This window comes from Oncorhynchus mykiss, chromosome 7 (assembly GCF_013265735.2).
Source record: "Oncorhynchus mykiss isolate Arlee chromosome 7, USDA_OmykA_1.1, whole genome shotgun sequence".
NCBI lineage: Eukaryota > Metazoa > Chordata > Actinopteri > Salmoniformes > Salmonidae > Oncorhynchus > Oncorhynchus mykiss.
Window position 1 is genome coordinate 72,724,688 of NC_048571.1, and position 16,222 is coordinate 72,740,909.

Here is a 16,222-nt window from a genome sequence, read left to right on the forward strand (position 1 = left end):
CCATTTTAAGATAAATTTGTGCAAGTCGCTTTGAGTTAAGACAGCTCAAACATGCATTTTAGTCTGGGACTAGGCTTAAGCCTTGTCTGTGAAACCGGCCCATTAAGTCCTACTCCTGTGTTAATCTAAACTCTGTCTGTGAAACCGACCCTAGAAGTTTTACATTTCCTGATAGGCCAACAGGTGCCCAATCTCTCAACCTCATAAATATCTACCAAGAAGATGTTTCAGGCTATCAATTTTCACCTAAAATGACATACCCAAATCTAACTGCCTGTAGCTCGGGCCCTGAAACAAGGATATGCATATTCTTGGTACCATTTGAAAGGAAACACTTTGACGTTTGTAGAAATATGAAAGGAATGTAGGATAATATAACACAATAGGGTTGGTGAAAGATAATCCAAAGAAAAAAACAACCATTATTTTGTAATCATTTTTGAAATGCAAGAGAAAGACCATAATGTGTTATTCCAGCCCAGGTGCCATTTGGATTTTGGCCACTAGATGGCAGCACTGTACAGTGGGGCAAAAAGTATTTAGTCAGCCACCAATTGTGCAAGTTCTCCCACTTAAAAAGATGAGAGAGGCCTGTAATTTCCATCATAGGTACACTTCAGCTATGACAGACAAAACGAGGAAAAAAATCCAGAAAATCACATTGTAGGATTTTTAATGAATTTATTTGCAAATTATGGTGGAAAATAAGTATTTGCTCAATAACAAATATTTATCTCAATACTTTGTTATATACCCTTTGTTGGCAATGACAGAGGTCAAATGTTTTCTGTAAGTCTTCACAAGGTTTTCACACACTGTTGCTGGTATTTTGGCCCATTCCTCCATGCAGATCTCCTCTAGAGCAGTGATGTTTTGGGGCTGTTACTGGGCAACACGGACTTTCAACTCCCTCCAAAGATTTTCTATGGGGTTGAGATCTGGAGACTGGCTAGGCCACTCCAGGACCTTGAAATGCTTCTTACGAAGCCACTCCTTCGTTGCCCGGGCGGTGTGTTTGGGATCATTGTCATGCTGAAAGACCCAGCCACGTTTCATCTTCAATGCCCTTGCTGATGGAAGGAGGTTTTCACTCAAAATCTCACGATACATGGCCCCATTCATTCTTTCCTTTACACGGATCAGTCGTCCTGGTACCTTTGCATAAAAACAGCCCCAAAGCATGATGTTTCTACCCCCATGCTTCACAGTAGGTATGGTGTTCTTTGGATGCAACTCAGCATTCTTTGTCCTCCAAACACGACAAGTTGAATTTTTACCAAAAAGTTATATTTTGACATTCTCCCAATCTTCTTCTGGATCATCCAAATGCTCTCTAGCAAACTTCAGACGGGCCTGGACATATACTGGCTTAAGCAGGGGGACACGTCTGGCACTGCAGGATTTGAATCCCTGGAGGCGTAGTGTGTTACTGATGTTAGGCTTTGTTGTTTTGGTCCCAGCTCTCTGCAGGTCATTCACTAGGCCCCCCCGTGTGGTTCTGGGATTTTTGCTCACCGTTCTTGTGATCATTTTGACCCCACGGGGTGAGATCTTGCGTGGAGCCCCAGATCGAGGGAGATTATCAGTGGTCTTGTATGTCTTCCATTTCCTAATAATTGCTCCCACAGTTGATTTCTTCAAACCAAGTTGCTTACCTATTGCAGATTCAGTCTTCCCAGCCTGGTGCAGGTCTACATTTTTTTGTGTCCTTTGACAGCTCTTTGGTCTTGGCCATAGTGAAGTTTGGAGTGTGACTGTTTGAGGTTGTGGACAGGTGTCTTTTATACTGATAACAAGTTCAAACAGGTGCCATTAATACAGGTAACGAGTGGAGGACAGAGGAGCCTCTTAAAGAAGAGAGAGACAGAATTCTTGCTTGTTTGTAGGTGACCAAATACTTATTTTCCACCATAATTTGCAAATAAATTCATTAAAAATCCTACAATGTGATTTTCTGGATTTTTTTATAATTTTGTCTGTCAGAGTTGAAGTGTACCTATGATGAAAATGACAGGCCTCTCTCATCTTTTTAAGTGGGAGAACTTGCACAATTGGTGGCTGACAAAATACTTTTTTGCCCCACTGTATATAAAAAATTGCCCTATCAATTGTCAAAGACTCCAGCCACCCTAGTCATAGACTGTTTTCTCTGCTACTGCACGGTAAGCCGTACCGGAGCGCCAAGTCTAGGTCCAAGAGGCTTCTAAACAGTTTCTACCCCCAAGGCATAAGACTCCTGAACAGCTAATCAAATGGCTCCACAGACTATTTGCATTGCACCCCCCACCTACCCTACCCACCTTCTACGCTGCTGCTACTCTCTGTTATTATCTATGTATAGTCACTTTAACAACTCTACCTACATGTACATATTACCTCAATTACCTTGACACCGGTGCCCCCGCACATTGGCTATGTACCGGTACCCCCTGTGCCCCCGCTATTGTTATTTACTGCTGCACTTTAATTATTTGTTATTCTTATCGCTTTCTTTTTTTTTTGTATTTTCTTAAAACTGCATTGCTGGTTAAGGGCTTGTAAGTAAGCATTTCACTCCTGTTGTATTCTGCGCATGTGACAAATAAAATTTGATTTGATATATACAAAAGTAGGTGGACAACCCTTCAAATTAGTGGATTCTGCCATTTCAGCCACCTGTTGCTGACAGGTGTATAAAATCAAGCACACAGCCAATGAAATCTCCATAGACAAACATTCGCAATAGAATGGCCTTACTGAAGAGCTCAGTGATGTTCAACATGGCATTGTCATAGGATGACACTTTTCCAACAAGTAAGTTTGTGAAATATCTGCCCTGCTAAAGCTGCTCCAGTCAACTGTAGGTGCTATAATTGTGAAGTGGACACGTCTAGGAGCAACAACAGCTCAGCCGTGAAGTGGTAGGCCACACAAGCTCACAGAACGGGACAGCCGGGTGCTGAAGTGCGTAGCGTGTAAAAATTGTATGTCCTCGGTTGCAACAGTCACTACAGAGTTCCAAACTGCCTCTGGAAGCAATGTCAGCCTAAGAACTGTTCGTCGGGAGCTTCTTGAAATGGGTTTCCATGGCCGAGCAGCAGCACACAATCCTAAAATCACCATGCGCAATGCCAAGCTGGAGTGGTGGAAAGCTTGCCGCCATTGGACTCTTGACAGTGGAAACACGTTCTCTGGAGTGAAGAATCACGCTTCACCATCTGGCAGTCCAACGGACAAATCTGGGTTTGGTGGATGCCAGAGGAATACTGAGAATTTTCCAGACCATGTGTGTTAATTATTAATTGCAGAAGAGCTAGTAAGATGAGTGCACTCTACATGTGCTCTGGGTCATTAGACATCATTAGACATGCACCTGTCTGGGGAGTGGACACGAAAGGTTATTCTATTAACTGTGTTATGGCCTAATATGTACTGTTGCTATGGTTACACCTCTTGGGGCTTTTCCAGAACATGGGTGTCCCTTTCAGAGGAGTTAGCAGGATGACATGTCTGGTTATTTCTGTAAATTGCCAAGGACTGTTGCTATGGTCCTACATGCATGCACCAGGGCTGAGATCCCGTTAATGGGATCGATTTGACAACAACCAGTGAAAGTGAAGGACGCCAAATTCAAACAACAGAAATCTCATAATTAAAATTCCTCAAACATACAAGTATCTTATACCATTTTAAATGTAATCTTGTTGTTAATCCCACCACAGTGTCCGATTTCAAATAGGCTTTACAGCGAAAGCACCACAAACGATTATATTAGGTCAGAGCCAAGTCACAGAAAAGCACAGCCATTTTTCCAGCCAAAGAGTGGAGTCACAAAAATCTGAAATAGAGATCAATTCATTACTAACCTTTGATGATCTTCATCAGATGACGCTCATAGGACTTCATGTTACACAATACCTGTATGTTTATTTCGATAAAGTTCATATTTATATCAAAAATCTCAGTATACATTGGCGCGTTATGTTCAGTAGTTCCAAAAACATCCGGTGATTTTGCAGAGCCACATCTATTTACAGAAATACTCAATATAAATGTTGATGAAAATACAAGTGTTATACATGGAACTTTAGATAAACTTCTCTTTAATGCAACCGCTGTGTCAGATTTCAAAAAAGCTTTACGGAAAAAGCAAACCATGCAATAATCTGAGTACGGCGCTCAGAGACCCAACAAGCCAAAAAGATATCCGCCATATTGTGCAGTCAACAGAAGTCAGAAATAACATTATAAATATTCACTTACCTTTGATGATCTTCATCACAATGCACTCCCAGGAATCCCAGTTCCACAATAAATGTTTGTTTTGTTCGATAATGTCCATCATTTATGTCCAAATAGCTACTTTTGTTTGCGCATTTTGTAAACAAATCCAAAGTCACGAAGCTCGTTCACTAGGAGCAGTCAAAATGTCAAAAAGTTCCATTACAGTCCGTAGAAACATGTCAAACGATGTATAGAATCAATCTTTAGGATGTTTTTAACATGAATCTTCAATAATGTTCCAACCTGAGAATTCCTTTGTCTTCAGAAATGCAATGGAACGGGAGCTACCTCTCACGTGAACGAGCATCACGACTTTGTGGCACTCTGCCAGACCACTGACTCAAAGAGCCCTTATGAGCCCCTCCTTTACAGTAGGAGCCTCAAACAAGTTTCTAAAGACTGTTGACATCTAGTGGAAGCCTTAGGAAGTGCAACATGACCAATATCCCACTGTATCTTCAATAGGGAATGAGTTGAAAATCGACCAACCTCAGATTTCCGTTTTTTGCCTGCCATATGAGTTTTGTTATACTCTCAGACATCATTCAAACAGTTTTAGAAACTTCAGAATGTTTTCTATCCAAATATACTAATAATATGCATCTATTAGCAACTGGGACTGAGTAGCAGGCAGTTTCCTCTGGGCACCTTATTCATCCAAGCTACTCAATACTGCCCCCAGCCATAAGAAGTTAAGGCGAGTACATGTCTGTATTTTTTAACTATTGGTGTGGCTCTACAGTTTCCATGCCCTAATATGAAACCAAACAAAAATGTGTGCAATGCAATAAGATAACGGTGGCTAAATGCCAGAGGGGATGAGTCATTAAGAGGAGTTACTATGGAAGTGACGTAAGAAGGAAAAATATATAAGAAGTATGTGCCTAGATTTGAAAGTAGTTGTTTTTCATGAACCAGCTCTGCTTTTACTATGTTGTAATAAAAGTCTATTTGAACTCACAGTATTTGAGAAATACAGTGCCAGGCGAAAGTATTCGGCCCCCTTGAACTTTGCGACCTTTTGCCACATTTCAGGCTTCAAAAATAAAGATATAAAACTGTATTTTTTTGTGAAGAATCAACAACAAGTGGGACACAATCATGAAGTGGAACGACATTTATTGGATATTTCAAACTTTTTTAACAAATCAAAAACTGAAAAATTGGGCGTGCAAAATTATTCAGCCCCCTTAAGTTAATACTTTGTAGCGCCACCTTTTGCTGCGATTACAGCTGTAAGTCGCTTGGGGTATGTCTCTATCAGTTTTGCACATCGAGAGACTGACATTTTTTCCCATTCCTCCTTGCAAAACAGCTCGAGCTCAGTGAGGTTGGATGGAGAGCATTTGTGAACAGCAGTTTTCAGTTCTTTCCACAGATTCTCGATTGGATTCAGGTCTGGACTTTGACTTGGCCATTCTAACACCTGGATATGTTTATTTTTGAACCATTCCATTGTAGATTTTGCTTTATGTTTTGGATCATTGTCTTGTTGGAAGACAAATCTCCGTCCCAGTCTCAGGTCTTTTGCAGACTCCATCAGGTTTTCTTCCAGAATGGTCCTGTATTTGGCTCCATCCATCTTCCCATCAATTTTAACCATCTTCCCTGTCCCTGCTGAAGAAAAGCAGGCCCAAACCATGATGCTGCCACCACCATGTTTGACAGTGGGGATGGTGTGTTCAGCTGTGTTGCTTTTACGCCAAACATAACGTTTTGCATTGTTGCCAAAAAGTTACATTTTGGTTTCATCTGACCAGAGCACCTTCTTCCACATGTTTGGTGTGTCTCCCAGGTGGCTTGTGGCAAACTTTAAACGACACTTTTTATGGATATCTTTAAGAAATGGCTTTCTTCTTGCCACTCTTCCATAAAGGCCAGATTTGTGCAATATACGACTGATTGTTGTCCTATGGACAGAGTCTCCCACCTCAGCTGTAGATCTCTGCAGTTCATCCAGAGTGATCATGGGCCTCTTGGCTGCATCTCTGATCAGTCTTCTCCTTGTATGAGCTGAAAGTTTAGAGGGACGGCCAGGTCTTGGTAGATTTGCAGTGGTCTGATACTCCTTCCATTTCAATATTATCGCTTGCACAGTGCTCCTTGGGATGTTTAAAGCTTGGGAAATCTTTTTGTATCCAAATCCGGCTTTAAACTTCTTCACAACAGTATCTCGGACCTGCCTGGTGTGTTCCTTGTTCTTCATGATGCTCTCTGCGCTTTTAACGGACCTCTGAGACTATCACAGTGCAGGTGCATTTATAGGGAGACTTGATTACACACAGGTGGATTGTATTTATCATCATTAGTCATTTAGGTCAACATTGGATCATTCAGAGATCTTCACTGAACTTCTGGAGAGAGTTTGCTGCACTGAAAGTAAAGGGGCTGAATAATTTTGCACGCCCAATTTTTCAGTTTTTGATTTGTTAAAAAAGTTTGAAATATCCAATAAATGTCGTTCCACTTCATGATTGTGTCCCACTTGTTGTTGATTCTTCACAAAAAAATACAGGGACATTGTCTGTAGAATCTACGGCAATTGCATTAGAGTTGTTTGACTTTTTTCAATAAATTAATTTTAAATAAAATACTGGCGTAAAAACTTCAATACCTTCCATCCCATATGACTTTCATGAATAACCAACTGTTATTGGTTCAGTGACCTTGTCTGTACAATCTACTGTAATTACTTTTGTAATTTAACTTTTTGTAATTTGTTTTTACTTTTGCCATTTTAAATGAAATCTCTCATTATATGTCAAAAATACTTGCTTAAAACTTCAATAGCTTCCACCCCACATCACTTGCATGAATACAACTGTTTTTGGTTCAAGGACCTTGTCTGCACAATCTACAGCAATTATATATGTGTTTTTTGACTTTGGCTATTTTCTATTAATTTAATTTAATTATATGTAAAAGCTCACTCAACATTATTTTTTTAAAAGTTTAATTAAATTCATATAGGGCATGGGAAAGACAATTAGGAAGAAAACTATTTTCATCTGGTGGTGCTAATGGGAGACCATACAGGTTGGCACTCAGGGTGTGGGGTACTATGGTCAATGTCTCCACCTATTGATGAAATACAGAAGTGGAACCAGTAAAAAACAATTGGAAAACTGGGCAAGCAAGCTTTTTTCAACTACAGTATATGTAATTGATATACAACCATTTATTTATAATACATGTTGAATATGTTGGGTATTTGAAAATAAACAACAGGGCTAAACAAAACTAGGATAAACAAAACTAGGATAACAACAAAAAATATCAACAGCTTAGGCAAAAAGGTCTAACAACTGGTTTGGACAACAGTTTGTTTACTTGTGTAAACAAGAATTACAAATGCCAGAGACAATCCGCGGTTCCAGCCACAATGGCTAACCGCGTCTTATAACTTAAGCTTTATGTCTTGTATGTGAATCCATTCTTTTTGCAAAGTAATTGAATACACTTGTATTTAGAATTCCATTTTCAGATACTTCTTTATTGCCTATTACTGTAACTCAACCATTGTCTCTTGCATATCGCTAATTATGTTTATGGAGTCAGGTAAACATTTTAATAGGGTAATTTCTTAGTCTTATTACGAGTCACATATGATGTATATACAGTGCCTTGCGAAAGTATTCGGCCCCCTTGAACTTTGCGACCTTTTGCCACATTTCAGGCTTCAAAAATAAAGATATAAAACTGTATTTTTTTGTGAAGAATCAACAACAAGTGGGACACAATCATGAAGTGGAACGACATTTATTGGATATTTCAAACTTTTTTAATAGATCAAAAACTTAAAAATTGGGCATGCAAAATTATTCAGCCCCTTTACTTTCAGTGCAGCAAACTCTCTCCAGAAGGTCAGTGAGGATCTCTGAATGATCCAATGTTGACCTAAATGACTAATGATGATAAATATCAGAGATCAGAGATGCAGCCAAGAGGCCCATGATCACTCTGGATGAACTGCAGAGATCTACAGCTGAGGTGGGAGACTCTGTCCATAGGACAACAATCAGTCGTATATTGCACAAATCTGGCCTTTATGGAAGAGTGGCAAGAAGAAAGCCATTTCTTAAAGATATCCATAAAAAGTGTCATTTAAAGTTTGCCACAAGCCACCTGGGAGACACACCAAACATGTGGAAGAAGGTGCTCTGGTCAGATGAAACCAAAATTGTACTTTTTGGCAACAATGCAAAACGTTATGTTTGGCGTAAAAGCAACACAGCCCATCACCCTGAACACACCATCCCACTGTCAAACATGGTGGTGGCAGCATCATGGTTTGGGCCTGATTTTCTTCAGCAGGGACAGGGAAGATGGTTAAAATTGATGGGAAGATGGATGGAGCCAAATACAGGACCATTCTGGAAGAAAACCTGATGGAGTCTGCAAAAGACCTGAGACTGGGATGGAGATTTGTCTTCCAACAAGACAATGATCCAAAACATAAAGCAAAATCTACAATGGAATGGTTCAAAAATAAACATATCCAGGTGTTAGAATGGCCAAGACAAAGTCCAGACCTGAATCCAATCGAGAATCTGTGGAAAGAACTGAAAACTGCTGTTCACAAATGCTCTCCATCCAACCTCACTGAGCTCGAGCTGTTTTGCAAGGAGAAATGCGAAAAAAATTCAGTCTCTCGATGTGCAAAACTGATAGAGACATACCCCAAGCGACTTACAGCTGTAATCGCAGCAAAAGGTGGCGCTACAAAGTATTAACTTAAGGGGGCTGAATAATTTTGCACGCCCAATTTTTCAGTTTTTGATATGTTAAAAAAGTTTGAAATATCCAATAAATGTCGTTCCACTTCATGATTGTGTCCCACTTGTTGTTGATTCTTCACAAAAAAATACAGTTTTATATCTTTATGTTTGAAGCCTGAAATGTGGCAAAAGGTTGCAAAGTTCAAGGGGGCCGAATACTTTCGCAAGGCACTGTAAATACACAGTATTTAATGGGGAATGGGGAAGAAGGGCGACAAGGACAGGTGAAACAGATCAGGGTGTGACAATTTCTTGAACTGCATTGTTGGGTAAGGGTAAGGGCTTGTAAGTAAGCATTTCACGGTAAGGTCTACCTGTTGAATTCGGCACATGTGACAAATAAAATTTGATATGATTAGATGTTAGCGATGCAGAAAAATGTACCGTTTTTACATAGAATTAAGCATAATGACAATGGCTCTAGATTGCAGGAAAAAGCTGTTTCAAATGCTAAATACTCCAACCTCCAATGCCCTCCGGCCATCCTCAAATACTCACTCTCTCTCTCTCTCTCTCTCTCTCTCTCTCTCTCTCTCTCTGTCTGTCTGTCTGTCTGTCTGTCTGTCTGTCTGTCTGTCTGTCTGTCTGTCTGTCTGTCTGTCTGTCTGTCTGTGTCTGTGTCTGTGTCTGTGTCTGTGTCTGTGTGTGTGTGTGTGTGTGTGTGTGTGTGTGTGTGTGTGTGTGTGTGTGTGTGTGTGTGTGTGTCCTAGTGGTTGGGCCAGTAACCGAGAGGTTGCTGGTCTGAATCCCCGAGCCGAATAGGTGAAAAATCTGTTGATGTGCTCAAGCAAGGCACTCAGCCCTAATTGCTCCTATAAGTTGCTCTGGATATGAGTATCTGCTAAATAGCGTAAATGTATGTGCTCGTGTGTGTGCTCATGCGTGCACATTTGTGCATGCTTATGTGTAAAGAAGAGAGAATGTTGTCAATTAACTCACTACCAGCAATGAGTGGTTGTTTCTTTACATTACATAGACACTGCAATCTAGAATGTAGGGTATGTAAGTGTGACATATATGGATATACAGCAATTTCACAAGACAAGCAAAGTAATGTTGAAATTATTGTTTCCCTTTATTCATATCATTGACACATAACAAGCTATCTGTGCATGTATTCCTGGTCAATTATAGTATACTGGCACCTTTGATGTTTCCTGTGGTCTTATGTCTCCTCATTTGGCTGGGAAAAAGATAGACGAGAGAGAGAAAGAGAAAAGGAACGAAAAGAGACAGAGAGAGAGAACGTGAGAGGGAGAGATAGTACAAATTTGTAAGAGCCTCTCAACTTTAAGCACCTGATTTGTGTTTTTACCTGATTTTGTACCTGAAGTTTTTTGCAAGGTTGGAGACATTAAAACTCGTTGTTCAACCACTCCACAAATGTCTTGTTAACAAACTATTATTTTGGCAAGTTGGTTAGGACATCTACTTTGTGCATGACACAAGTCATTTTCCAACAATTGTTTACAGACAGATTATTTGTCTTGATGTCAGCTTTATTTGTCTTGATGTCAGCTTTGCACACTTTGGCATTCTCTCAACCAGCTTCATGAGGTAGTCACCTGGAATGCATTTCAATTAACAGGTGTGCATTGTTAAAAGTTAATTTGTGGAATGTCTTTCCTTCTTAATGCGTTTAAGCCAATCAGTTGTGTTATAACAAGGTAGGGGTGGTATACAGAAGATAGCCCTATTTGGTAAAATACCAAGTACATATTATGGCAAGAACAGCTCAAATAAGCAAAGAGAAATGACAGTCCATCATTACTTTAAGACATGAAGGTCAGTCAATCTGGAAAATGTAAAGAACTTTGAAAGTTTCTTCAAGTGCAGTCGCAAAAACCATCAAGAGCTATGATGAAACTGGCTCTCATGAGGACAGCCACAGGAAAGGAACACCAAGAGTTACCTCTGCTGAAGAGGATAAGTTCATTAGAGTTACCAGCCTCAGAAATTGGCAATTAACTGCACCTCATATTGCAGCCCAAATAAACACTTTACAGAGTTCAAGTAACAGACACATCTCAACATCAACTGTTCAGAGGAGACTACGTGAATCAGGCCTTCGTGGTCAAATTGCTGCAAAGAAACCACTACCAAAGGACACCAATAAGAAGAAGAGATTTGCTTGGGCCAAGAAACACAAGTAATGGACATTAGACTGGTGGAAATCTGTCCTTTGGTCTGATGAGTCCAAATTTGAGAATTTTGGTTCCAACCGCTGTGTCTTTGTGAGACGCAGAGTAGGTGAATGGATGATCTCTGTATGTGTGGTTCCCCCCGTGAAGCATGGAGGTGTGATAGTGGAGGATGCTTTGCTGGTGACACTGTTTGTGATATATTTAGAATTCAAGGCACACTTAACCAGCAAGGCTACCACAGCAACGATACACCATCCCATCTGGTTTGCGCTTAGTGGGACTATCATTTGTTTTTCAACGGGGCAATGACTCAACACACCTCCAGGCTATGTGAGGGCTATTTGACCAAGAAGGAGAGTGATGGAGTGCTGCATCAAATGACCTGGCCCCCATAATCACCTGACCTCAACCCAATTGAGAAGGTTTGGGATGAGTTGGACCGCAGAGTGAAGGAAAAGCAGACAACAAGTGCTCAGCATATGTGGGAACTCCTTCAAGCATTCCAGCATTCCATGAAGCTGGTTGTAAGAATGTCAAGTGTGTGCAAAGATGTCATCAAGGCAAAAGGTTAACCACCTTGTGCTTGATGACAGCTTTGAATAATCTAAAATATATTTTGATTTGTTTAACACTTTTTTGGTTACTACATGATTCCATATGTGTTATTTAATAATTGTGATGTCTTCACTATTATTCTACAATGTAGAAAATAGACAAAAATTCAGAAAAACCCTTGAATGAGTAGGAGTGTCCAAACTTTTGACTGGTACTGTATGCAGTTGAACCAGGCTGTAAATGTCCTGTAATCACCCATGATGACAGACAGTTGTGGCTGTTATGTGCATCTAATTTCATGTGTTATATCTCTATGGTCATGGGTACCTTTCTTCTCTGCCTGCTCCACCATTTCATGGATGATGTCTTCCAGCACGGGGGCCACATGCTCCAGCTGTTTGGCTGTCAGTCGAACACTTATCTCCACTGTCTTCCCCTGTCCACACACATTTATTAGACTTTTATAACACAAAATAGTCAACAACAAAAAACATTGTGTGTGTGTGTGTGTGTGTGTGTGTGTGTGTGTGTGTGTGTGTGTGTGTGTGTGTGTGTGTGTGTGTGTGTGTGTGTGTGTGTGTGTGTGTGTGTGTGTGTGTGTGTGTGTGTGTGTGTGTGTGTGGGTGTGTGTGTGTGTGTGTGTACTTACAGGAGTTCCACCATCGTCCTCAGGAAGCTGTTGGATGGTGACATCCTGAAACTGTCCATCCTCTGACCGAGGCTCCATGTCCTTCCTCCCCAACTTATTCTGTAGGGCCTAAACACATACACACGTATTTTCAAATAATGTGTCTGAATCAACTACTTCTATTGGAAGTATTTTAAAGCATTTTCAAATAATTTCTGGAAAAAACCTACTGTTTGAAAACATTTGTAAATACTTATATCAAATACCAAATAGACATGGGTTCAAATGCATGGGAGTATTTATTTGAGTATTTTTTTTAGATATTCCAATATTCAACTACTTGTTTTCAAATCAAAAATATCAAAATACTTACTTTCAAATGTCTTTGAATACCCTAAATAGTATTTGAACCCAGGTCTGACACAGATTGTGTAGAACAGACATGCCTCAGCTTTAGAAATCATATCAGCTCTGGTCATGGCATTTTCATCTGCAAAATACAGTACCGTGCACCCTTCTTAACGTGACACTGGTATTTTCCCACTGGGCACAGTTCAACATCGAGTTTTCATTTACATTTGGTTGAGTTGTCAACTAACATGAAATCAACTAAAAATGTCACCCTGTCATTGGTTTTAGGTTAGAAAAAAAGGCCAAATTCCCTGATGTCGAGGACTTTTTGCAAATCCAATCCGTTTTCCACGTTGATTCAACATCATCACATTGTTTGGTTAATTCAACCAGTTTTTTCCCAATGGGTTGGCTGTTTTGTTTACCTCTGTCCCCCCCTTCCTGTGACTCACTTCACGCTTCTCACCTTCATCTCCCTCATCTCTTTGGGGCTGAAGAAGGAGAAGTGTCCCTCTGCCCGTTCATGCAGCATGGCCACCAGACACACCAGCACCACACAGCCCGTCATCGCTCCACGCATGGTCATCCTGCTTAGTCCTGTCCAATACAAACATGTTTGCACGATGTTGTTTGACCATTAAAGAATAATGATGCTGACCAAGACAATTGACTTGTGTAATGTAAACATCATGTAATGAAAGTAAACTGATTGCACAGATGGCTGCTCACACAAACACTCAAGCACAAGCACGTACAAATGCACAGGCACACAAAAAACACACACACGGTGAGTAAACTCCTTAATAAATAAATACATAAAGACAAACAGAAAATGAGACTGACAGAGACAGAGATAGATAAAGACAGACAGACAGACAAACAGACAGAAAAAGAGAGACCAACAGAGAAAGAGAGACAGACAGAGACAGACAGATCCATATCGCCAACTTGTTGAACTACCCACTCTGTTTCCCTGTGTGAGTCCCTGCTGGTGATGAGCTAACTGGCTGCTGGCTGTGTCCTGTTGTTCTGTCACCCTGCTAGAGACCCTGCTCTTTATATGGATCCACATCCTCATCCCTCAGTCTCTTTTACTGTCCCCTCTGACATCTGCTCCTCAACAGATCTACCAGCCACTCTCCTCCAGCTCCCGGAAACACAGGCATGTCTTAATGGGAATGGGCTGCCTTTCTTCTTGAATCAAATGAAATCAAAGTTTATTTGTCACGTGCGCCGAATACAACAGGTGTAGTAGACCTTACAGTGAAATGCTTACTTACAGGCTCTAACCAACAGTGCAACTTCTAAGTTTTAAAAAAAGGCTTAGGTGAACAATAGGTAAGTAAAGAAATAAAAACAACAGTAAAATGACAGTGAAAAATAACAGTAGCAAAGGGGGTTACTGTGGAAAAAAGTAGAATAATAATAGGATTTATTATGTGTTTACAGTACTATTTCCCTTGTTATTGTCTTACTGCTAGATAATGTTAGAGCACAGACAATTCTGATTAAAGAGGACGTTTTGAGAGAGAAAATTCTATGCCAAATGTACATGCTGTTTTTGACTATGTTTGTTTGTGTGTGCACATGTATGTGTGTGTGGGGGGTATGGGGGCTGCTTCAGTTATAGCCAATAATACATTCTCAGCTCTTCAGTAATATCCTGTCTACCGTGACGTTTATGACCTGGCATTGTAACACTCAGCTACACACATGGCACCACATACATTAATTTCTTGGTAACAGGTTACCGTGGATGGCTTTTACCATACCGTTTCCTGCTGTAACACTTCACTTGTTTACTATTTAATCAATCATTCTTGCATGGTATTTTAGAAAAAACATTTTAGATATCCTTCATGTGACGTGGACCTTGTCTAAATGGACTGTAGATGGACATAATAAATTCATAGAGATAAATGTCAAATGTGTTTAAAGTGACTGGTCTTTGTTGTAGGCTATCCTTTGCTTGTTCTGACAGTGTTGTAACTTTCTCTATTTATTTTTATGCAATAAGCGTGATTGACTGAGCATGAGGAAACCTTTAATATCTAGATTTGGCCAGTTACATTTTTTTGTTGAGTGGTTAGGGACAGGTTGAAATTTACTGGGGGGAGGGATGGACCAAAATAGGAGAGGGGTTGTCAAACTTAAAAATGTTTGCTTTGAGGAGAGTTGTGTTTTTTTTATTGGGCACAGGGGAGGGTAGTGACCAATAAAACAAAGGTTTGCTATTGTGTAGCTATTATTAAGCTTTAGCTACCGCAGGCCTATGAAATGAAGGCAGTGCGCCCTGGCGGTCTACTGCCTCCGACAGGTGAGGTGAGTTGAAGAAGACTGTTTCAGGCCTACCAGAGTTAATCCTATAATCTAAAAATATAATGCTTATCTTTATACAAAATATTCTGATCGAACATTAACAAATTAGCCTCCTTCTGTATATCCATATCTGAATAGCAGACGCAATAGCCATCTGTCATAAAGAAATGAATGTCGTGTCATAGCACTCCACCAGCATACCTGTTTCTCTCGCTTTCTCTCTGGGGTTAGGACGAAGCTTCTGTTCCTTACATACAGTTGAAGTTGGAAGTTTACATACACCTTAGCCAAACACATTTAATCCCAGTTTTTCACAATTCCTGACATTTAATCCAAGTACAAATTCTCTGTCTTAGGTCAGTTAGGATCACCACTTTATTTTAAGAATGTGAAATGTCAGAATAATAGTAGAGAGAATTATTTATTTCAGTTTTTATTTATTTCATCACATTCCCGGTGGGTCAGAAGTTTACATACACTCAATTATTATTTGGTAGCATTGCCTTTAAAATGTTTAACTTGGGTCAAACGTTTCAGGTAGCCTTCCACAAGCTTCCCACAATAAGTTGGGTGAATTTTGGCCCATTCCTCCTGACAGAGCTGGAGTCAGGTTTGTAGGCCTCCTTGCTAGCACACGCTTTTTCAGTTCTGTCCACAAATCTTCTATAGGATTGAGGTCAGGGCTTTGTGATGGCCACTCCAACACCTTGACTTTGTTGTCCTTAAGCCATTTTGTCACAACTTTGGCAGTATGCTTGTGGTCATTGTCCATTTGGAAGACCCACTTGTGACCAAGCTTTAACTGATGTCTTGAGATGTTGCTTCAATATATCCACTAATTTTCCAACCTCATGATGCCATATATTTTGTGAAGTGCACAAGTCCCTCCTGCAGCAAACACCCCCACAACATGATGCTGCCACCTCCGTGCTTCACGGTTGGGATGGTGTTCTTCGGCATGCAAGCCTCCCCCTTTTTCCTCCAAACATAACAATGGTCATTATGGCAAACAGTTATATTTTGTTTCATCAGACCAGAGGACATTTCTCCAAAAAGTACGATCTTTGTCCCCATGTGCAGTTGCAAACCGTAGTCTGGCTTTTTTATGGCGCTTTTGGAGCAGTGGCTTCTTCCTTGCTGAGCGGCCTTTCAGGTTATGTCAATGTAGGACTCGTTTTACTGTG

General features: G+C 40.3%; 1 protein-coding gene across 1 annotated transcript; it reads right to left on the reverse strand.

The window, feature by feature from the left end:
* Nucleotides 1-10,092: 10,092 nt before the first annotated feature.
* Nucleotides 10,093-13,790, reverse strand: mlnl (motilin-like). The gene is made up of 5 exons (XM_036984493.1): nt 13,684-13,790; nt 13,186-13,316; nt 12,390-12,497; nt 12,068-12,176; nt 10,093-10,224 (listed from the first exon to the last, which is right to left on the reverse strand). The coding sequence occupies exons 2-5, from the start codon at nt 13,303-13,305 to the stop codon at nt 10,217-10,219; spliced, it is 345 nt and encodes a 114-aa protein (XP_036840388.1). The 5' UTR covers nt 13,306-13,316; nt 13,684-13,790; the 3' UTR covers nt 10,093-10,216.
* Between the last annotated feature and the right edge of the window lie 2,432 nt (nt 13,791-16,222).